General features: G+C 45.5%; 2 protein-coding genes across 2 annotated transcripts in view; one reads left to right on the top strand and one right to left on the bottom strand.

Annotated features, from left to right (window-relative positions):
* Positions 1 to 10,377, bottom strand: part of NCSTN (nicastrin) — a 47,703-nt gene extending 37,326 nt beyond the window's left edge. Inside the window, 5 exon segments of the mRNA XM_032233991.1 lie at positions 1,756 to 1,874; positions 3,350 to 3,396; positions 3,398 to 3,474; positions 5,644 to 5,748; positions 10,231 to 10,377. Of these exon segments, the coding sequence (XP_032089882.1) occupies positions 1,756 to 1,874; positions 3,350 to 3,396; positions 3,398 to 3,474; positions 5,644 to 5,748; positions 10,231 to 10,345 (463 nt within the window). The 5' untranslated portion in view covers positions 10,346 to 10,377.
* Positions 10,378 to 10,514: 137 nt separating this feature from the next.
* COPA (COPI coat complex subunit alpha) overlaps positions 10,515 to 23,971 on the top strand; it is a 102,763-nt gene continuing 89,306 nt past the window's right edge. Inside the window, 4 exon segments of the mRNA XM_032233993.1 lie at positions 10,515 to 10,657; positions 15,829 to 15,942; positions 19,432 to 19,505; positions 23,139 to 23,219. Coding sequence (XP_032089884.1) covers positions 10,618 to 10,657; positions 15,829 to 15,942; positions 19,432 to 19,505; positions 23,139 to 23,219 — 309 coding nt within the window. The 5' untranslated portion in view covers positions 10,515 to 10,617.

Raw genomic sequence — 23,971 nt, 5'->3', positions numbered from 1 at the left:
AATGTAAAAGAATGACAAATGTAAAGAAGAATAACTATTATGTGAATGTATACTTAAAATGGTATGTAAGAGAATATCTATCTATCTATCTATCTATCTATCTATCTATCTATCTATCTATCTATCTATCTATCTATCTATCTATCTATCTATCTATCATCTATTTATCTATCATCTATCTACTTACCTACCTAGCTATATCTATCTATCTAATCTATCTATCTCCATCTCTTATCTATCTCTCTATCTGTCCTATCTATCTCCATCTCTTTCCTATCTATCATCTATCTATCTATCTATCTATCTATCTATCTATCTATCTATCTATCTATCTATCTACCTACCTACCTACCTACCTACCTACCTACCTACCTACCTACCTACCTACCTATCCTAACTATCTCCATCTCTTTCCTATCTATCTATCTATCTATCTATCTATCTATCTATCTATCTATCTATCTATCTATCTATCTATCCATCCATCCATCCATCCATCCATCTATCATCTATCTACTTACCTACCTAGCTATATCTATCTAATCTATCTATCTCCATCTCTTATCTATCTGTCTATCTCTTTCCTATCTTATCTATCTATCTATCTATTTCTATCTATCTATCTATCTCTATCTATTTCTATCTATCTATCTATCTATCTATCTCTATCTATCTATCTATCTATCTATCTATCTATCTCTATCTATTTCTATCTATCTATCTATCTCTATCTATTTCTTTCTATCTATCTATCTAATCTAATCTGTATCTATCTATCTATCTATTTCTATCTATCCTATCCTATCTATCTATCTATCTATCTATCTATCTATCTATCTATCTATCTATCTATCTATCTATGAAATGGTGTAGGGTGTCCTATCTATCTATCTATCTATCTATCTATCTATCTATCTATCTATCTATCCATCCATCCATCCATCCATCCATCCATCCATCCATCCATCTATCATCTATCTACTTACCTACCTAGCTATATCTATCTAATCTATCTATCTCCATCTCTTATCTATCTGTCTATCTGTCCTATCTCCATCTCTTTCCTATCTTATCTATCTATCTATTTCTATCTATCTATCTATCTATCTATCTATCTATCTATCTATCTATCTATCATCTCTATCTATTTCTATCTATCTATCTATCTCTATTTCTTTCTATCTATCTATCTAATCTAATCTGTATCTATCTATCTATCTATCTATCTATCTATCTATCTATCTATTTCTATCTATCCTATCCTATCTATCTATCTATCTATCTATCTATCTATCTATCTATCTATCTATCTATCTATCTATCATCTATCTATCTATCTATCTATCTATCTATCATCTATCTATCATCTATCTATCTATCTATCTATCTATCTATCTATCTATCTATCTATCTATCTATCTATGAAATGGTGTAGGGTGTCCTATCTATCTATCTATCTATCTATCTATCTATCTATCTATCTATCTATCTATCTATCTCTATCTAAGAAATGGTGTAGGGTGTCCTGCTTTGAGGGGGGTTGGACTAGATGACCTACAAGGCCCCTTCCAACTGCTAATCTCGTCTAACCTAATCATATCGTTTAAAGAAGATCCATTGAAAGAAACATTTAGAGTCCGAAATGTTCTGCTCCCGTTGAGTGGGGTCTGGGGTCAGCCCGCACGCAGCCCACCCAGGGGAAGGAGCCGTGAGGCTGGAAGGGCCCAGAGAGGCCGAAGCCAGCTTCATCCTCACCGTAACCGTCATTGGGGCACTGCAGAGCCGGAGAAAACCCTTCAGCCGGCCTGGTCTTGGAGACGGCCACCGCTACGCCCGCAATCCGAGGGCTGCCCTTCAGCTTCTCCATCACCGGTCTGTCAAAAGAGACACCTTGTGAAAAACGTATCACTGTAACCGTCTCACGGGCAGTCCTCGACTTACAACAGTTTCATTTAGTGACCATTCAAAAGGTACAACAGCACTGGGAGAAAGGGGACTTACGACTGTTTTTCACTTTTGCGGCATCTAAATTCCCGTAACTTGGCCACAAGGAGAGTCAATGGGGAAGCCAGATTCGCTTTACAACCGTGTTACTAGCTTAACAACTGCAGTGACTCACTTAACAACGAGAAAAGTCATCAAATGGGACTAAGTTCACTAAAAAAAATCATCTCACTTAACAACAGGGATGTTGGGCTCGATTGTGGTCGTAACTCGAGGACTACCTGTATTTATCGACTACTTGAGCTCCAAGGGAATGAAACACAATATAATAATGCAGGATTGTTTTCCATAAACGTGGAATAAATGACAGGTTTTCAAATGTTCCTCGACTTTGGCCCAGAAGAGAGAAATGACGGCCCACACAGGTAGTCCTCAACTTACGACCCTTTGTTTAGTGACCGTTCTGTGTCACAACAGCGGTGAAAAATGTGACTTATGGCCATTTGTCACACTTACGACCATCGCAGCATTCCCCCTACGGTTACCTGATCCAAATTTGGGCGCTTGGCAACTGGTGGGTATTTATGACTGTTGTCTTGTTAGCAACAGAAACCTTGGGCTCGATTGTGGTCGTAAGTCAAGGGCCGCCTGCAGAGGCGCTTTTCCCGCTTACAGCCTTCGTGGCATTGCCCAGGGTCACCTGGTCAGAATCTGGATGCCTGGCAACCAGCAGGCATTCAAGGCAGCATCCCAGGGTGTGTGTGTGTGTCACGTGATCCCCACTTGCGACCTTCCCAGCTGGCTTCCAACGACAAAGTCAATGGAGGGGAATGGATTTGCTTAACGACCTTGTGACCTGCTTAACAACCACAGCAGTTTGTTTAACAACGGTGGCAAAAAAAAGGTGGCAAAATTGGAGGCGGCTCACTTTACGACCGCCTGGCTTAGCAGTGGAAATTCTGGCCCCAAATGTGGACACAGAAGCAAGGACAGCTTGTATCTTGTCTCGGCTGCATCCCGGAAGGGCAGCGGCTGAACGCAACTCTTCAGCGACACCAAGCCCAGATTCATGGCTTGTATTCACACCACAAGTGTGGCAGAGCCCAGCTAAGGAAGCGAGAGAGCCGGGCTCACTCACCGCCCGCGATCCTAGCCGGCCTCTGCTTGGACAAGGAGGGAAACAGAGGCGGAAACTCTTCAAGCAAAGCCGCAGGTGCCGTGTTTTTCTTTACAGCTGGGGAAAGGGTCTCCTGGGGCTAACGTCAAACAATGGTGTTTGGTCACCAGGCACCAGAAGAGCATCTGGCCAGCTGCAGATTCAGGGAAAAGAAGAAAATTCCTTCTTCCCAGAATGCTTTTTTTTTTGAGGGGTGGGTGGGGTGGGGAGAGGAAAATTCCCACTTACCCTGTAAAAAGCTTCCCATCCAGCAGGACCATGTAAGGGGGGGTGGCGGCCATCTGACAGCACCCAGTTCAGGTCAGACTCTTTCTCTGCCACGTGGATGACCCCCGTGTCTCCCAACATAGAGGCTGTGACGATAGAGAGGCCCAGGACATTGGGGGGGGGGGGGAGAGAGAACGACAAATTACACACCCCACATCCACAACCAGCAGCCTCTAAACCAGTGTTTCTCAACCTTGGCAACTTGAAAATGTCTGGACTTCAACTCCCAGAATTCCCCAGCCAGCGAATGCTGGCTGGGGAATTCTGGGAGTTGAAGTCCAGACATCTTCAAGTTGCCAAGGTTGAGAAACACTGCTCTAAACCAGCAGCTCCCTCCTTCCAGAACAGGTTTTATGGCCCTTTCAGGATGGGGAGAGCTTTCCTTCAGGGTCTTAGCAAGGGTAAGGCACTCAGGTATCACCCCCTCCTCCCATGGCATTCTCCCCAAGTTTGGCCAATTGACCCCATTTAGGGGCAAAGGGTATAAAATAGCCGCCTTTAGCTTCTGCAACTATTAAGACAAAGCTACCATATTTTTCGGAGTATAAGACGCACCAAGGTTTTGAAGAGGCAAATTAAAAAAAAAAGTAGGCAGGTAGATACGAGGGATAGACAGGGAGAGAAAGAGAAATACAGTAGGCAGGGAGGGAGGGAGAGAGTAGTTAGGTAGGTAGATAAAGGGATAGAGAGAGAGAGAGAGAGAAATAGAGTAGATAGCGGGGAGGGAGAGAGTAGTTAGGTAGATAAAGGGATAGAGAGAAATAGAGAGAGAGAAATAGAGTAGGTAGGTAGGGAGAGAGAGAGTGTAGGTAGGTAGAGGGATAGAGAGAGAGAAATAGAGAGAGAAATATAGTAGATAGGGAGGTATTTCTGCTGGCATAGCACTTGATCAATGTAATTCTCATCAATCAGTTAAAGAGCTGTCCAAAAGGGAAAAAAAAGTTTCCGCACTCTGCAAACCTCTCAAAATCGGCCTGTTTTTCATGAAAATGGGCCTGTTCCCCCTCCAAAAGACATGAGTAAGTAGCCTTGTTTGGGGGAGGGGCTTGCAGAGTGCTCCTGGAAGGGGGGGCATAAACAAGGAAAAATGGCCCGTTTTTTATCAAAAAATGTGCATAAATAGCCTTATGGAGGCTTATGAAGTGCTGCTGGGGGGGGGGGGGCAAAAAACAGCCTGTTTTTTGCTGATTTCTGCCCTCCCCAGCCCCCAGGAGCTCTTTGAAAGCCTCCTACAGGCTCTCCACGGCCATTTTGGTGAAGGGGCAGGGCTTCGGGAGGCAAAAATGCTGTATTCGGTGTATAAGACGCACCCAGATTTTCAGCCTCTTTTTTTAGGGAAAAAGGTGCGTCTTATACTCCGAAAAATACAGTATTTTATTTATGAATGAAAATCCAGAAAATGAACCCCAGTTGTTGTACCATCCCCTTTCTATTGATGGGGCCCTGTCCCAGCTACAACCCCCAAACCCCCCTCCCAGCCCCCCGAATGACTAAAGAAAGATTGGCTTTGCTGAGCCCCAAACAATACAGTATCTTGAAGACTTTCCGGGGATGAGCTATCTTCAACCCTGCACCACTCTGGTCTTCAAACACGGGTCTAAAACTTGGCCATTTCCCCTGCAACACATTTTACAGCCTCGTTCTTGACTTAGAACCATTCGCTTAGCGCCCAAAGTTACAACGGCACTGAAAAAAGTGACTTATGACCATTTTTCACGCTCATGACCGTTGCAGCACTTTGGTGCTGCGATCAAAATTCGGACGCTCGGCAACTGGTCCATATTTATGACGGTCTCTCTCAGGGTCACTTATTCCCTTCTGCAAAGTCAGTGGGGAAGCCCGATTCACTTAACAACGAAGCCACTAACTTAACAACTGCAGTGATTCACTTAACAACCGTGGCAAGAAAGTTCATAAAAAGGGAATAGAACAGTGTTTCTCAACCTTGGCCACTTGAAGATGTCCGGACTTCAACTCCCAGAATTCCCCAGCCAGCGTTTGCTGGCTGGGGAATTCTGGGAATTGAAGTCCGGACATCTTCAAGTGGCCAAGGTTGAGAAACACTGGAATAGAAGCACTGTTGTCATACATCACTTCTGGGTTTTGGACCTGGGTTGGCATGACGTAGGGGGCTCTGAGAACCAGTCAAACGGGTGGGGAGCTGCAGGTAGCCTACCTGTGGCCCACACCTGCCTGGCCTATTCACTAGACATGGGGGATTGGCAGTGTCCCCCCCCCTTCAACAAAGCACTCACACTGGCAACCTATTTGATGAGTGGCATTCAGGAGACGGACGCAGGTGGCCGTGTTGTTCAGCGGGATGTAGATTTTCTTCTCCACAGAGTTGCACCAGCCTGAACCTGCACAAAAAGTGAGGGATTTAGTAGGATTTTCTTTTTTTTAGCAAAAGAAAAAAAAGGGCCCGGAAAATAGGGATATCTTGCTCTGGTGCTGGCAAGACAGACGAGATCGACCAAGAGTTCATTGCAGGCTTGGTGGATTTCAAAGGCCAGAATTTACAGCAGCTAAAAACAAAGTCCAATGCCTCACCCTCATTACCTGAAGCCCAACCTCCATTCCTTAGAGAGTTTGAAGCAGGAAGGGTGGAAGGAAAGGTCCAGGTAGTGGTGGTGGGGAGGAATAGGACAGCCATGTAAAGAAAAATATTTATTTATTTGTTTGTTTGTCTTGTATGCCGCCCACTCCCGGAGGACTCCGGGCGGCTCACAAAAGACAAGGGAAAGGGAGGAACGAGACAAAGGCAACATATTAAAAACAAAACCAACATTCACATTTCCGTGGAGGTAGATGCTTCTCAGCTCCCCCCAGCCTGCTGGAACAGCCAGGACTTGGTGGCTTTGCGGAAGGCCGGGAAGGTAGTAAGGGTCCGGATCTCAACAGGGAGCTCGTTCCAGAGGGCCGGAGCTGCAACAGAGAAGGCTCTCCCCCGGGGAGTCGCCAGCCGACATTGGCTGGCAGATGGAATCCGGAGGAGACCCAACCTGTGCGATCTAATTGGTCTGAGAGAGGTAATCGGCAGGAGGCGGTCTCTCAGGTACGCAGGTCCGATGCCATGTAGGGCTTTATAGGTAGCGACCAGCACCTTGAAGCGTATCCGGAGACCGATCGGTAGCCAGTGCAGCTCGTGGAGGATAGGTGTAACGTGGGTGTACCTTGGTGCACCCACAATCGCTCGCGCGGCTGCATTCTGGACTAATTGGAGTCTTCGAACACTCTTCAAGGGCAGCCCCATGTAGAGCGCGTTACAGTAATCCAGTCTTGAGGTCACAAGGGTGTGAGTGACTGTCTGAAGGGCCTCCCGATCACCAGCATAAATCATTAAAAGTAAAGGTTCCCCTCGCGCATATGTGCTAGTCTTTTCCAACTCTAGGGGGCGGTGCTCATCTTCGTTTCAAAGCCGTTTCAAAGCCGAAGACGTCTCCGTGGTCATGTGGCCGGCATGACTCAACGCCGAAGGCGCACGGAACGCTGTTCCCTTCCCACCAGAGGTGTTTCCTATTTTTCTACTTGCATTTTTTACGTGCTTTCGAACTGCTAGGTTGGCAGAAGCTGGGACAAGTCAAGGGAGCTCACTCCATTACGCGGCACTAGGGATCCGAACCACCGACTTTTCTCAACCACTGAGCCACTATGTCCCTCATAAATCATTAGTTGCTCTCATTTGGATAAGGGAGATTTGGGCTTTAAGTCAAACATTAAGCAGAACCTGAAATCTTGTCTTGTAACCCTCCAAATTGAGCAACAAAGATTTCTGAGATTTTGCCCAGATTGGAAGCATAAAACTAGAACTGAACCGGAGGGGAGAAATGCTTCCCTGGAATGTTCTCCATGACTGAATGCATGTATCAAAACAACGGAGTACAGTACAAATACTCCAAGTTGTGCAAGTTGTAACTCACACCAGGTGCTTTTTCCTCATTATTTACATTCTTAGAGTATTAAGCACAGTATTAACACTCACTATTTACATTCTACTTACAGTATTAAGGCCCTCTCTTTACTAAAACAGAAAGCTAAACCTCCGTCTGTTACCAAGATACAAGTTTGTGCTCAACCAATTTTCCTTTTATCTTCCCCCTAAGAGAAAATGTACTTCCCTACGATAGGGAAGCTAGGAAACTTATCCTCAACCCCACTGGGATTTTATGATGATAAATAGAAATGGAAGTGACGCTAATCAACAATCATCACCTCCATATTACATCACAGTAAACTCCTGGGAAGAAAGGATATAATACAATAATAAACATCATATTAAAAACTTGTTTATAAACTCAGTAAAAGTCCACATGGTGCACGGAGAGGGTTTGTAAATACAGCAGCAAATCTGGACCCCAAAAGCAAAGAAAAAAGAAAAAAAGAGGAGGGGGCACTGCTAAAGTCTACTGTTTTTATCCCATCTTTATTAGTAATTCAAGTAATACAGTGGTTCCCAAACTTGGCAACTTTAAGACTTGTGGACTTCAACTCCCAGAATTCTCCAGCCAGCTCTGATCTATCTATTCATTTGTCTGTCTAGCTCTGCTGGCTGGAGAATTCTGGGAGTTGAAGTCCACAAGTCTTAAAGTTGCCAAGTTTGGGAACCACTGAAGTAATACATAAGTAATTCAAGGCAGCAAGCTCAATTCTTTCATCCTCCTCCTTTCTCCACAATAACAACGACCCTGTGAGGTGGGCTGGGTTGAGAGGGTATATCAGGCTCACGCTTTCATGTCTAAGGCAGAACTAGAACTCAGCATCTCCTAGTTTCTAGGCAGGTACATGACCAACAAGCAGCATCGGAACCATTGCATGCAGCTCCAATTTGCCCCTGAGGAAGCAACAGGCAGCCTCGGTCCCAAAGCGGGCCCTGAATGGAGATGCCCCTCCCCGAAGCCAAGCGTCCCAGGATGGGCAGAACCCTGCAATCCATCAAGTCTCCCCTAGACCTTGCTGTCCCTCCCAAACCTACGACTCTTTCTGAAGTTTCCATACAGCTAACTTCAACTGGTGCCCACTTGGGCTGCAGCTGGGCTAATCCTGAACAGCCCAAATCCAAGCTCTTCTCTACGGAGATTCTTGAAAGCCCAACACCTGTAAAGACTCCAGGTCCCATCAGCCCGGATGGAAGTGCCTTACCTTTGAACAAAGCCCTTGGGGGGGGGGGTGTTCTAATTTTTGATTTAGGGTGAAGGGCCAACAATCCTTTGCTTGGTATCTATCTACTTACCTACCTACCTATTCTTATCTACCATCTCTAAAACCTCTCTACCATCCTCTAATCCATCCATCCACTATCTATCATCTATCTATCTATTTATCTATTTATCTATTTATCTATCTATCTATCTATCTATCTATCTATCTATCTATCTATCATCTATCCATCCATCCTCTATCCATCCATCCACCCACTATCTATCATCTATCTATCTATCTATCCATCCACTATCTACATCCATCCACCCATTATCTGTCTGTCTATCCACCCATTATCTATCTATCTATCTATCTATCTATCTATCTATCTATCTATCTATCTATCTATCAATCTATCCTCTATCTATCCATCCATCCATTATCTATCCATCCACTATCAACATCCATCCACCCATTATCTATCTGTCTATCCACCCATTATCTATCTATCTATCTATCTATCTATCTATCTATCTATCTATCTATCTATCTATCCTCTATCTATCCATCCATCCATTATCTATCCATCCACTATCAACATCCATCCACCCATTATCTATCTGTCTATCCACCCATTATCTATCTATCTATCTATCTATCTATCTATCTATCTATCCTCTATCTATCCATCCATCCATCCATTATCTATCCATCCACTATCTACATCCATCCACCCATTATCTATCTGTCTATCCACCCATTATCTATCTATCTATCTATCTATCTATCTATCTATCTATCTATCATCCATCCATCCATCCATCCATCCATCCATCTCCTAGCTACTCTTATGTATCATCTCTAACACCTCTCTCTCTCTCTGTTATCTATGATTTACCATCTATGTCAGTGTTTCTCAACCTTGGCAACTTGAAGATATCCAGACTTCAACTCCCAGAATTCCCCAGCCAGCGAATTCTTTGTGACTGGACACACAAGGCATTTGCCTCTGCTGCATAAGAAACGCATTCATCAAGAATCACGAGATTCAACACTTGGTGATAGTCATAGGATACTAAATAAGCAATCAAAACCATGCTAGGAAACCAAATAAAACAATCTAGATCTGTGTTTCTCAACCTTGGCAACTTGAAGATGTCTGGACTTCAACTTGCAGAATTCCCCAGCCAGCGAATGCTGGCTGGGGAATTCTGGGAGTTGAAGTCCGGACATCTTCAAGTTGCCAAGGTTGAGAAACACTGATCTATGTATTAGTTATCTGTTTACCAAATCTATCAACCTGGCTACCTTCCTTAACTATCTATCACTATCGTCTTTTTATCTCTCAGATTATCTATGGAATCTGTCTGTCTGTCCACCATCTATCTATCCATTTTCTTTCTATCCGGCCTGTCAGCCATCAGAACCTTTTCCCATCTTATGAACTTTATAAGTACCTGAAGGTGTAAATATACCGAATACTGCCCCCTTCCCCCCCCCCCACGACAGCCCTGAGAGAGGGAGGACTGGCCCAAAGTCCCAGTTTCCCCCCTAGAACAAGGCCCCTGTAGGCTTGTTCAACAGCTGGGCCGGCTGGGCCTCATGGGAGTTGGAGTCCAGCCCCTCCGTAGGGCAACTGTTTGGGGACGACGCTCTGCCCTGAGTCCCCCCAGGCCCATATCGCACCCCCCCCCGGGCCTCACCAGGCGCCAGGGCGCAGAAGACGACCCCGCGAAGGAGCCACAGCCCCGCCGTCGCCGCCCTCATCCTCCGGCCGCTGCAAGGGGCCGCTTCCTCCTCCTCTTCAACAGCCGCCATCTTGCCGGCAACTTCCGCTTCCTCTCCGAGCAGGCTCTCTAGGGCGGCAGGCGGCTGTCTATGATCCCGGGCGGAGGTCCTTTCCGGTTACCGTGAGAAGAGCGTCGGCTTGACGTCTCCTTCCTCCTCCTTCCTCCAGGGGGCGCAGAACCGCGTCGCTCTTTCCCCTCTCGCTGATCCCTGGCCGGAAGCGGAAGTGGTGGAGTGGGTGCCGTCCCGGTTAGCGGTGACGTGGAGGCGGCGGCTGAGGAGGCGACGGGGCTGCTGCGGAGATGCTCACCAAGTTCGAGACCAAATCGGCCCGCGTGAAAGGTAGGCCGAGCGCCCGAGGGGCGGCCTGAGCGGCGATAGGATGGGGGCATCGAGGCTGAGGGCGGGGGTCTCTGGGCTGGCTTGGAAAACCGCTAGGGGGTCCCAATCAGGGCGCTGCGGGAGGGGGTCAACCCTGCTCCGATGTCTTTGAAGCAGAAGACGCCGGTTGAGTTAGCACTCTCCTTTTATCTTTGGGTATCCCAGGGTTTGAAGATAAGTGGACTACAAGTCCCAGAATCCCCTAGCCTGCATGCCTTAAGTTGGGTGGACTACAAGTCCCAGAATCCCCTAGCCTGCATGCCTTACGATGGGTGGACTACAACTCCCAGAATCACCCAACCTGCATGCCTTACGATGGGTGGACTACAACTCCCAGAATCACCCAGCCTGCATGCCTTACGATGGGTGAACTACAACTCCCAGAATCACCCAGCCTGCATGCCTTACGATGGGTGGACTACAACTCCCAGAATCACCCAGCCTGCATGCCTTAGGTTGGGTGGACTACAACTCCCAGAATCACCCAGCCTGTATGCTTTAAGATGGGTGGACTACAACTCCCAGAATCACCCAGCCTGCATGCCTTATGATGGGTGGACTATTACTCCCAGAATCACCCAGCCTGCATGCCTTAAGATGGGTGGACTACAACTCCCAGAATCCCCTAGCCTGCATGCCTTAAGATGGGTGGACTATAACTCCCAGAATCACCCAGCCTGCATGTCTTACGATGGGTGGACTACAACTCCCAGAATCACCCAGCCTGCATGCCTTACGATGGGTGGACTACAACTCCCAGAATCACCCAGCCTGCATGCCTTATGATGGGTGGACTACAACTCCCAGAATCACCCAGCCTGCATGCCTTAAGTTGGGTGGACTACAACTCCCAGAATCACCCAGCCTGCATGCCTTAAGTTGGGTGGACTACAACTCCCAGAATCACCCAGCCTGCATGCCTTATGATGGGTGGACTACAACTCCCAGAATCCCCAACCTGTATGCCTTAAGATCGGTGGACTACAAGTCCCAGAATCACCCAGCTTGCCTGCCTTAAGATGGGTGGACTACAAGTCCCAGAATCACCCAGCCTGCATGCCTTAAGATGGGTGGACTACAACTCCCAGAATCCCCTAGCCTGCATGCCTTAAGATGGGTGGACTATAACTCCCAGAATCACCCAGCCTGCATGCCTTAGGTTGGGTGGACTACAACTCCCAGAATCCCCTAGCCTGCATGCCTTAAGATGGGTGGACTATAACTCCCAGAATCACCCAGCCTGCATGTCTTACGATGGGTGGACTACAACTCCCAGAATCACCCAGCCTGCATGCCTTACGATGGGTGGACTACAACTCCCAGAATCACCCAGCCTGCATGCCTTATGATGGGTGGACTACAACTCCCAGAATCACCCAGCCTGCATGCCTTAAGTTGGGTGGACTACAACTCCCAGAATCACCCAGCCTGCATGCCTTAAGTTGGGTGGACTACAACTCCCAGAATCACCCAGCCTGCATGCCTTATGATGGGTGGACTACAACTCCCAGAATCCCCAACCTGTATGCCTTAAGATCGGTGGACTACAAGTCCCAGAATCACCCAGCTTGCCTGCCTTAAGATGGGTGGACTACAAGTCCCAGAATCACCCAGCCTGCATGCCTTAAGATGGGTGGACTACAACTCCCAGAATCCCCTAGCCTGCATGCCTTAAGATGGGTGGACTATAACTCCCAGAATCACCCAGCCTGCATGCCTTAGGTTGGGTGGACTACAACTCCCAGAATCACCCAGCCTGTATGCTTTAAGATGGGTGGACTACAACTCCCAGAATCACCCAGCCTGCATGCCTTATGATGGGTGGACTATTACTCCCAGAATCACCCAGCCTGCATGCCTTAAGATGGGTGGACTACAACTCCCAGAATCCCCTAGCCTGCATGCCTTAAGATGGGTGGACTATAACTCCCAGAATCACCCAGCCTGCATGTCTTACGATGGGTGGACTACAACTCCCAGAATCACCCAGCCTGCATGCCTTACGATGGGTGGACTACAACTCCCAGAATCACCCAGCCTGCATGCCTTATGATGGGTGGACTACAACTCCCAGAATCACCCAGCCTGCATGCCTTAAGTTGGGTGGACTACAACTCCCAGAATCACCCAGCCTGCATGCCTTAAGTTGGGTGGACTACAACTCCCAGAATCACCCAGCCTGCATGCCTTATGATGGGTGGACTACAACTCCCAGAATCACCCAGCCTGCATGCCTTAAGTTGGGTGGACTACAACTCCCAGAATCCCCAACCTGTATGCCTTAAGATCGGTGGACTACAAGTCCCAGAATCACCCAGCTTGCCTGCCTTAAGATGGGTGGACTACAAGTCCCAGAATCACCCAGGAAGCTGGCTGGGGGAATTCTGGGAGTTGCAGTCCCCCCATCTTCCAGGGTCCCGCTTGAGAAACACTGGGTTTTTCTGTTTAAATCCCCCCATTGCCCCACAGAGCCTTCCAGAAGGGCAGCTGCAACAAAGCCTCAAAATCCGTCTAAAGGAGCTTTTACAGAGGACTGGAAACCTCTTTAAGTTTCATGCACAGAAAGATTTTGTGGGAGGAAGGTTTCGTAGTCAGGAGGCCCCGTCCTTGGTTGAGTTTCCCAAGGCCAAAATGTTGCTTTTGGGCCATATTGATTGAATAAATGTGTAGCATGGTAAAATCTTTATTTTTCTCAATGTCTATTGCCTCTCATGGGGCAGCTTACAATGGCAAAACTGTACAACCTTAAGGCAGTTAAAAACATGAAAGCAATAAAGTGTTCCTGCTTCCCCAGGTGTCAAAGCAGATTCAGAGTTACGCGGGTTGGGGCATCAAATGTATCTGTAGAGTGAAGACCCTGCCTTTGTAATTTTGCAAAGATACTGTCAGCCGTCCCAATGTGGCTAGCTAGCAAAGAAAGGTCATCGCTACAAAGAGTGACTAAGGAAATTGGTGACAGCATAGCAAAGCCAAATCTATAGCAATAGCAATAGCAGTTAGACTTATATCCCGCTTCATAGGGCTTTCAGCCCTCTCTAAGCGGTTTACAGAGTCAGCATATTGCCCCCAACAACAACCCGGGTCCTCATTTCACCCACCTCGGAAGGATGGAAGGCTGAGTCAACCCTGAGCCAGTGAGATTTGAACCGCTGAACTGCAGAACTGCAGTTAGCTGAAGTAGCCTGCAGTGCTGCATTTAACCACTGTGCCACCTCGGCTCTGAAAGGTTCCTGCCCAAAAGCCTTCACTTTTCCATTTCTCTCCCCCCCCTCCCTTAGTTATCTGTCACTGTCCAATTACATCCAGGCAGATTCTTTTGGTAACCATCCCTGGCTTGGTGGGCATTCCATGACCTTGGAACTGCCGGTGGCTCTCACAGGATGGCACAATGAGTGGTTTTGATTGTAAAGCCAAGCCAAGCTTGAAAGGCTGACGGATATGCCCTGATGGAGAGTTATAGAATTCTCATCGACTGGATTCACAAACTATACTGACCCGTGTCGTGGGAACTCAACCTCAGCCAAGACCCGTCACGGATTATAGGAAATGCCAGGGAAAAATTGAGCTGGCTGGGGAATTCTGGGAGTTGAAGTCCGGACATCTTCAAGTGGCCAAGGTTGAGAAACACTGTACTTAAACAGTTGGTTTGTTAGCTGGAAACAGCGGCAAGTTTCTTAACCTGGTGTTAAGAATTTGAATCCAAGTTGGAAAGGTAGATTCTTCTTCTTGTGCCATATCCGTCACCGGACGTTGGCGATCATGTTGGCCATCCTGTTTTTATCAACAGCCGCATGAAAAAGCACTGCTGAGTTTTGTCCAAACTGGTCCCTTCGATTTTGAAGCCCTGATGTTCTTCTTCTGCCTGGACCTTCAGTCTTTCCCTGGAGGATTAAGTGAAGGATACCATATTTTTCTGGGTGTCGCATCCCATGTCCAAAATATTCCAATTTTCGCTTTTTTTATGGTATGGATGATTTCCCTTGGCTTTCCCAGTCTGCGTAGGTAGATTAGTATCTCCTTATGTATGTATAACTAAAAGGAGTGGTGTCCCATGAAAAACAAGGCGAGATTTTTAAGAAATCACTTTATAGACAGGTCAAAACATAAAGTTCTGAGTTGCGCAAGACCGTGGCACGACAAAACCGCTCCACTAAAGCGCGCCCGATTAAACCGCGTCGCTGACGTCATCAGCAGGGCGACAACAGCAACCGCGGAGAAAAAAGGGCACTTTAAATAGTGCTTTGAAAGCAAGCCGATTCAAGTTAAGGTAAGGGTTAGGTTTAGGGTTAGGTTTAGGGTTAGGTTAAGGGTTAGGGTTAGGTTAAGGGTTAGGTTTAGGGTTAGGTTTAGGATTAGGTTTAGCGGGGTTAGGTTTAGGTTTAGGGGTTAATTTTAGCTTTAGCGTTCACAGTGCTTTTTTCGTCGCGCTGTGATGACGTCAGCTACGCGGTTTCGTCGAGCGCGCTTTAGTCGAACGCGGTTTTGTGGTGGAACCGCGCAAGACCTCTCGCTGTCTGAACCCGTATCAGAATTTAGCATTTTTGCTTGTTATTTCAAAGAACTAGAATCAAAGGTGCTGCTAGCTACTGAAAGCATTACTCAAAGAGACACCCTTCTCCTGCTCCCATTATTATCTCTTTTCATAGAAAAGTTGTCAAAAAACGTTTATCTTCGGTTAACGACCAGTGACCATTCAAAATTGCAATGGAACCCCCCCCCCCCCAAAAGGTGCTTCTGACCCAGTCCTGATGTCCACGGTTTGCAGTGTTCCATAATTATGCTTTGAGATGTTTTTGCTCCAAACTGGCATTTTCTTCCGGTTTCCCCCCAAAAATGGCTCATTGCGAACGATGGGTTCACTTGGACACCGCGGTAAAGTCAACACTGCTACAAAAAAATGTCATTAAAACGGGCCCAGTCTTCAGTTTATTATATTTATATGTCGCCCTTTTCCCCCGAAGGGGACTCAGTCTTGTGACTCATGTTACGACCATCACACATTACGGCTAGTGGGAAGGCTCCATGACAATCCGAAGTCAAGGACTAGGATAGTTGTGCAGGTTTTCTGTGGAAAATAAGTTGACAGCAGCCGACTTCCAAGTAACAAGAATTGTTTTTACCTCTGTTTTCAGGGCTGAGCTTCCACCCGAAGCGGCCTTGGATCCTCACGAGTTTGCACAATGGGGTGATCCAGCTGTGGGACTATCGGATGTGCACCCTCATTGACAAATTTGACGAACATGATGGTAAGTGCTGGGTCTCAGTTGGGTAGTGAAACGTCTGCAAGGAAACCACCAAGCTCAGAGAGCACCAAGGACTCCCTAGTCCTCCTCCTCTTCCTCTTCCTCTTCTTCGTCCTCTAAAATCCCACTCCCATCACTGATCATACCCAGTTGGGCAATGAAGCGTCTGGAAGAAAACCAGCCAGTTCAGAGAGCACCAAGGACCCCACAGTCCTTTTCTTCCTCCTCTTCCTCCTCCTCCTCCTGCTGTCTGTCTCTCTCTGTCTCTCTCTCTCCAACACACACACACACCCCAGTTCAGATAATATTGCCTAGTTGGGTCATGAAATATCTGCAAGAATGCAACCAATCTCAGAGAGCACCAAAGACTCCGTAGTCGTCGTCCTCTTCTTCCTCCTCCTCCTCCTCCTCCTCCTCCTCTTCTTCTTCTTCTTTCTCTCCTCCTCCTCTCCTCCTCCTCTTCTTCCCCTCCTCCTCCTCTTCCTCCTCCTCCTCCTGTTCTTCTTTCCTCCTCCTCTCCTCCTCCTCTTCTTCTTCTAAAATCCCACTCCCTTCCATCACTGATAATACCCAGTTGAGCAATGAAACATCTGGAAGAAAACCAGCCAGTTCAGAGAGCACCAAGGACCCCACAGTCCTTTTCTTCCTCCTCTTCCTCCTCCTCCTGCTGTCTGTCTGTCTGTCTCTCTCTCTCCAACACCCCCCCCCCAGTTCAGATAATATTGCCTAGTTGGGCCATGAAATATCTGCAAGAAAGCAACCAAGCTCAGAGAACACCAAAGACTCCATGGTCATCCTCTTCCTCCTCCTCCTCTAAAATCCCACTCCCTTCCATCACTGATAATACTCAGTTGGGCAGTGAAACATCTGGAAGAAAACCAGCCAGTTCAGAGAGCTCCAAGGACCCCACAGTCCTTTTCTTTCTCCTCTTCCTCTTCTTCTTCTCTCTCTCTCTCTCCCTCTCTCTCTATCTCTCATATTTATTTTTATTGCACAGTTTTTCTTTACATCTATTACATATGTAACAGATCTATTGAATTATTCATACAACTAGAATCAATATTTGATACATTCTATTTCCAAAAGTTCTAACCTTATGTTCATTTCTTATTTCTATTGTCTATCCCAGTGTTTCTCAACCTTGGCAACTTGAAGATGTCTGGACTTCAACTCCCAGAATTCCCCAGCCAGCATTCGCTGGCTGGGGAATTCTGGGACTTGAAGTCCAGACATCTTCAAGTTGCCAAGGTTGAGAAACACTGGTCTATCCATTCATACCATTCTCCCATACTGCCTAGTATTCCGAATCATCCTTTCCCTTTAACTCCAATGTGAGCGTGTCCATTTCTGCACAATCAAATATTTTTTGGATTACTAATCCCTCTGGCGGAATACTATCTTTCTTCCAATATTGCGCAAAATGAATCCTTGCCGCCGTTATTATGTGTAACATCTAGTACTTTAACTTTCTGTTGCATTTAGCCTTAATCTCTTTTTGTATTTTAATTTAATCTTTTGTAATGTAAGAAAGGAATGCAAGCCAGATTCCTGATGGATTGGAGCAGTGTATAAACATCGATAAATAAAAATACTTTAGCTTTTTGTTATTATTTTGGTATACCACTGACAACCAGAGTTGATCAAACCAGTGAAAAACCTAACCCAGGCCAGAGTTCCATTTATAATAGATATTCTCCAGGATTTTGTTTAAAAAACCCAAGTTTTAATAGTTTTTCTAAATTCATTCATTAATGGAGGAAATTTATTATTTTTATTTTTATTTTTTAGGATTATTTGCAATTTTTTAAAATTTTATTTTATTTTATCAATTTCATATATACATTCACAATTATATGATCTCATAACTGTTATTAATAATATGTATTTATAACAATCTTCCCCTACAGTTGACAATATACTTGAAGATTGCTTTCTTATCATCCCATAGATCCATCTTATCTTACAACGGTCCTACTTCTTCTTCCCTCCCTCCCTCTTTCCTTCCCTCGTTTCTTCTCTCCTACTCCCCTTCCTTCCCTTCCCTCCCTCCTTCCCCTTCCCTCCTTCCTTCCCTCCTTCCTTCCCTCCTTTCTTTTCTCCTTCTCTCCTTCCTTCCCTCCCTCCTTCCCCTTCCCTCCTTCCTTCCCTCCTTCCTTCCTTCCCTCCTTTCTTTTCTCCTTCTCTCCTTTCTTTCCCCCTTCCTTTCCTCCTTCCTTCCCCCCTTCCTTCTCTCCTACATTCCCTCCTTCCTTCCCTCCTTTCTTCTCTCCTTCTCTTCTTCCTTCCCTCCTTCCTTCCCTCCTTTCTTCTCTCCTTCCTACCCCCCTTTCTTCTCTTTCTTCTCTCCTTCCTTCCTTCAATGGAGGAAATTTATATGGCCATCTAATTCATAGTGACGCCAAGCAGATACAAAAGTAAAATCCCAAATACAAAACCTGATGAACCCAGTGGACAAACATCACCTAATAGAGTTGTAGATTTAGTTAAAGCGCCCTGGTGGCGCAGTGGTTGGAAGGCGGTACTACAGGCTACTTCTGCCGGCTGCCTGCAATTTGGCAGTTTGAATCTCACCAGGTTCCAGGTTGCCCCAGCCTTCCGTCCTTCTGAGGTGGATAAAATGAGGACCCGGATTGTGGAGGGGAGGGGAATAGGCTGACTCTATAAACAGCTTAGAGGGGGTCGTAAAAGGCCTGTGAAGCGAGATAAAAGTCTAAGTGCTAGCTAATCTGATTTTAAGAGGAACCTTAAATCCGGGTTCCGTCTACTAGCCAATGTCATCTGGCTACTACCCAGGGGAGGGCCTTCTCTGTGGTGGCTCCGGCCCTTTGGAACGAGCTCCCCGCAGAGATTCGGACCCTCACCTCTCTCCAGGCCTTCCGAAAAGCCGTCAAAACCTGGCTGTGTCGGCAGGCCTGGGGTCGATGAGTTCCCTTCCCCTCTCGAATCGTGTGGCTGTTGGTTGTTTTAAATGCCCTGTACTTTTTGTTGTAGTCCTTGTGTTTCCCTTCCCCTCCTTTGGGTTTGTGCGCTGCCCTGAGTCCCCCCGGGAATAGGGCGGCATATAAATAAAATGAACCTCGAACCTTGAACCTTTTGTAAGCTATTTTAAAGATGTAGGCTGCTCTTTCGGCCCCATAAATGATCCCCTCCCCAGGAGAGGGAGCCGATATCGGCTTGCTTTGCTGAATCTTATTGGACAGGATCACGCCTGGTCCAAAATGGATTCTGCAGAACTGGAGAAACAAAGTCCTGTAGGCAGAGAAGATCCTCTGACGGATGAGTTTCGTTCTTCTTTATTGACTCATTCAGCGGACAGAAGGAGTGAGCGAGAGTATGCCAGAAGAAAAGAGAAACCACCATCACAAGGGGGGAAATATGACTATTGTAAGATTGAGCTAAGCAATTTTTCTCTTGATGGAGAAAGCAGTGAAAAAGCTTGATCGCTTCCCTTGATTTCTCGGTGACTCTGAATATTGTATGTTTGCCTTCTAGGACCTGTCAGGGGGATTGATTTCCACAAGCAGCAGCCGCTTTTTGTCTCTGGAGGGGATGACTATAAAATCAAGGTAATGTTAGGTGGGGGGGTGGGCAGTTGTTGGGCTTCACGAGGGGATGGAGAATCCTTTTTAAAATCTGTTAAAAAGAAAACAGGATGGTGGCCTGAAGAAACAGGAGCCGTGGTGGTACAGTGGTTAGAATGCTGCGTTGCAGGCTAACTCTGCCAACTGCCAACAGTTCGATCCTGTCCGGCTCAAGGTTGACTCAGCCTTCTGTCCTTCTGAGGTCGGTAAAATGAGGACTCAGATGGTTGGGGGAAATAGGCTGACTCTGTAAACTGTTTGGAGAGGGCTGGAAATCACTGTGTGAAGCGGGATATAAGTGCTATAAGTGAGATAATAACGGAAGATCTTAGGTTGCGCAGAGAACGGATAAATTGACCGAGGAAATTCACGGAAAGGAGGAAACTACTGTTTAATTTGGGGGAAATGGTCTAAGGCAGTGTTTCTCAACCTTGGCAACTTGAAGATGTCCGGACTTCAACTCCCAGAATTCCCCAGCCAGCGAATGCTGGCTGGGGAATTCTGGGAGTTGAAGTCCAGACATCTTCAAGTTGCCAAGGTTGAGAAACACTGATCTATGTATTATCTATCTATCTATCTATCTATCTATCTATCTATCTATCTATCCTCTATCCATCCATCCACCCACTATCTACCCATCTATCTACCTATCTATCTATCTATCTATCTATCCATCCATCCATCATCTATCCATCCACTATCTACATCCATCCACCCATTATCTATCTGTCTATCCACCCATTATCTATCTATCTATCTATCTATCTATCTATCTATCTATCTATCTATCTATCTATCTATCTATCATCCATCCATCCATCTCCTATCTACTCTTATGTATCATCTCTAACACCTCTCTCTCTCTCTCTGTTATCTATGATTTACCATCTATTTCAGTGTTTCTCAACCTTGGCAACTTGAAGATGTCTGGACTTGAAGTCCGGACATCTTCAAGTTGCCAAGGTTGAGAAACACTGGTCTAAGGGGTTAGAGGATAGAAATAGGAAGTAAGAATTTGGGAAATGTAATTTGTATTATAGAAGAAGCAGGAAACAACGTAGGAAAAGCAGGATTTACAAAAAGTAGAAAAAGACATATACAAGAAGAAGACCAACAAAGATGAGTAACAAAGATTGTCTGACAGGGATGATCACACAGAGGCTGCTAAGCAAAAGAGTGGGAAATACAAGGATTATAAGTGTAAAATGAGAATTATATTGAGAGGGAAACAATATTTGTAAAGATGCACCGATAGATACCTGCTGTAAGAAGGAACGTGTTGTTCCGATGTTATCTGTAAGTTTTGTGTATGTTTGTGTCATTGTGTTTAAGTGTTGTAAATATATATATATATATTTTTTAAAAAGTGCTATTGCTGATTGACCCTCTAAATTGACCAATTCAGCTGCTGGTTTCCCTTGAGAACAGGCAGTACTCAATTTATAACAGTTCATTTAGTGTCCATTCAGAGTTAGCCATGACACTGACAAAATGTGACATTTCGCACAACTGTTGCCGCATCCCCATAGCCATGTGATCAAAAGTCAGGTGGACTCACATTTATGACGGGGGTCACGAGATCCCCTTTTGTGACCTTCTGAGAAAGTCAATGGGGAGGCCAGATCCACTTAACTAACTGAGCACCCGCAGCGGTTCCTTTAACAGCTGCGGCAAGAAAGGTGGTAAAAGATTGTAAAATTCACTTAGCAGCTTCCTTTGCTTAGCCATGGAAATTTCATGGTCAGTTGTGGTCGTAAAACAAGGACTACCTCTATCAACGAAGATTGAGACCGCCCTGCAAGGAGGAAGTGTTAGGTAGAAGACATTTTTCCTTTTCAAGTTTTTTTATTTTATATTATTTATGCATACATATTAATGCGTGAATGGTGCGATATCTGAGTATCATACATTTCAATACAAATAGACATTATTACTCATTCTTATTACATTTCATTTTCATTGTTTCATATTGTTTAAACATACCTAACACTACTGCCCTTCAATTTCTAAACTTCCCTCTTATTATTACACATATATTAATATATATCTATACCAGTGTTTCTCAACCTTGGCAACTTGAAGATGTCCGGACTTCAACTCCCAGAATTCCCCAGCCAGCGAATGCAGCATTCGCTGGCTGGGGAATTCTGGGAGTTAAAGTCCGGACATCTTCAAGTTGCCAAGGTTGAGAAACACTGATCTATACTATTATCCCCCTCTTACTTCTGTCTCTATTTTAACTCCCCCCCCCATGTCAGCGTAATATTCAAAGACGTTTCTTTTCTATCGTCCAATTTTTCCCCTGCTTCGTTATTCCTATTTCCCTTATTTAGCTCTTCGCATCTATTTATATTAAAAGTTTCATCCTTCGTTCTTTCATTGTTCAGAATTTCAATGTACGCTTCTAATACCAATCACAATCATTTAAACACACAGAGTAAAGTCTATCCGCGTTCTCTCCAATCATCCAATCCGTGTGATTCTACCATTAATACACATGCTTACATTAAAATATATTCTTTCATTATCGAATCACCCATTGTTTAATTTTTCACTTCTAATCATAATATTTTTATACTTTTTTGTGTAGAATATTTCTTGAGGGACCGCATGGAATCATGCAAGAACTATAATTAATTGCCATATTTTTCAGATTATAAGACCCACCTTTCCCTCCCCCAAAAAAGAGGATGAAAATCTGGGTGCATCTTATACACTGAATACAGCATTTTTGGCCTCCCAAAACCCTTCTCCCTTCACAAAAATGGACGTGCAGAGGGTTTGGGAGGCTTACAAAGTGCTCCGGGGGGGGGGGGGGGCTGGGGAGTTTTGCCCTCCCCCCCAGCTCCCAGGAGCACATTGCAGGCCTCTCAAACTCTACATGGTCCGTTTTTCACAAAAAATTAGGCGTGCAGAGGGTTTGGGAGGTTTTCAGAGTGCAAAAACTTTTTTTTTAATTTACCTCTTCAAAATCTCGCGCCCGACTAAACCACGTCGCTGACGTCATCAACAGGGCGACAACAGCGCGGAGACAGAAGCACGCTGTAAACCCTAAACCTAAAATTAACCCCTAAACCTAACCCCCCTAAACCTAATCCTAACCCTAAACCTAACCCTAAACCTAATCCTAACCCTTAACCTAAACCTAACCCTAAACCTAACCCTTAACCTAACCTAAACCTAACCCTTAACCTAACCCTTAACCTAACCCTTAACCTAAACCTAACCCTAAACCTAACCCTTAACCTAACCCGTAACCTAACCCTAAACCTAACCCTTAACCTACTCCTAAACCTAACCCTAACCCTAAACCTAATTCTAAACCTAACCCTAACCCTTAACCTAACCCTAATCCTAACCCTAAACCTAACCCTTACCTTAAGTTGTATCGGCTTGCTTTCAAAGCGCTATTTAAAGCGCCCTTCTTTCTCCGCGCTGGCTGTTGTCGCCCTGTCGATGACATCAGCGACGCGGTTTAATCGGGCATGGTTTAGTCGAGCGCGGTTTTGACGGGTCACGCAAAATCTTATACTCTGGGTGCGTCTCACAGTCTGAAAAATACGGTAAACGATGAAGAAAGGCCAATCTAGGATTCACTTCTCTGCTTTTCTCCTCAAGGTCTGGAATTACAAACTGCGCCGCTGTCTCTTCACACTGCTGGGCCACCTGGATTACATCCGCACCACCTTCTTCCACCACGTGAGTCCAGCCGAGGCTGCAGTCCTGCTTGTGCCCTGTTCTGCCCCGAGCTGAGCCTTTGCCACCGCTGGGAACGCTTCCTCCGCATTTCAGAAACCCTTAAGAGTCCGGGAGTCTCCCTCGCTGCCCCCCTGCACAAGGCTCCCCTCTGCCTGCTGTCTTGCAAGGGTGAACTCCTCCCGCTTTGGCTCCGTTCGGCCGAACCAGTAGGGACGGTTGTTGTCGGTTCCGCGAATGGGCCACGCGGTCGTCGGAAGCTTTTTTTCCCTGCTTTTTAAAGCCTTTTTAAATGCATTTAAAATGCTTTGAAAAGCTTTAAAAATGATAATAATGTACACATATATATTAGATTGATATAATACGAGATTCTATATAAATTGTAAGTGAGGACTATGGAGAGGATGCACACGCTGGATGTAACTGGAAGATGTTTTTTTATGTTTTAAGTCTTGTTTGTGTAAGTTTGTTTTAAAAATATTTCAATTTCAATTTAATAAAATTTGTATGCCGCCCACTCCCATTGGGACTCTGGGCGGCTTACAGGCAAGATAAAAAAAAGCATTTAAAAATTTAAGATAAAAGATACAATTATTAAAATTACACACCATCCATTCTGTCTAAGTGGGGCTGGATATTGATAAAATAAGAACTCTCTTAATAATAATTTAAAAAAAGCTTCCAACAATCGCACGGCTAAACAGCTGAGCTGCGTGTATGTATGTATGTATGTATGTATGTATGTATGTATGTAT

This window comes from Thamnophis elegans, chromosome 17 (assembly GCF_009769535.1).
Source record: "Thamnophis elegans isolate rThaEle1 chromosome 17, rThaEle1.pri, whole genome shotgun sequence".
Classification (NCBI taxonomy): domain Eukaryota; kingdom Metazoa; phylum Chordata; class Lepidosauria; order Squamata; family Colubridae; genus Thamnophis; species Thamnophis elegans.
Note: the sequence above shows the minus strand (reverse complement) of the source record. Positions and strands in the feature narration are given on the sequence as shown.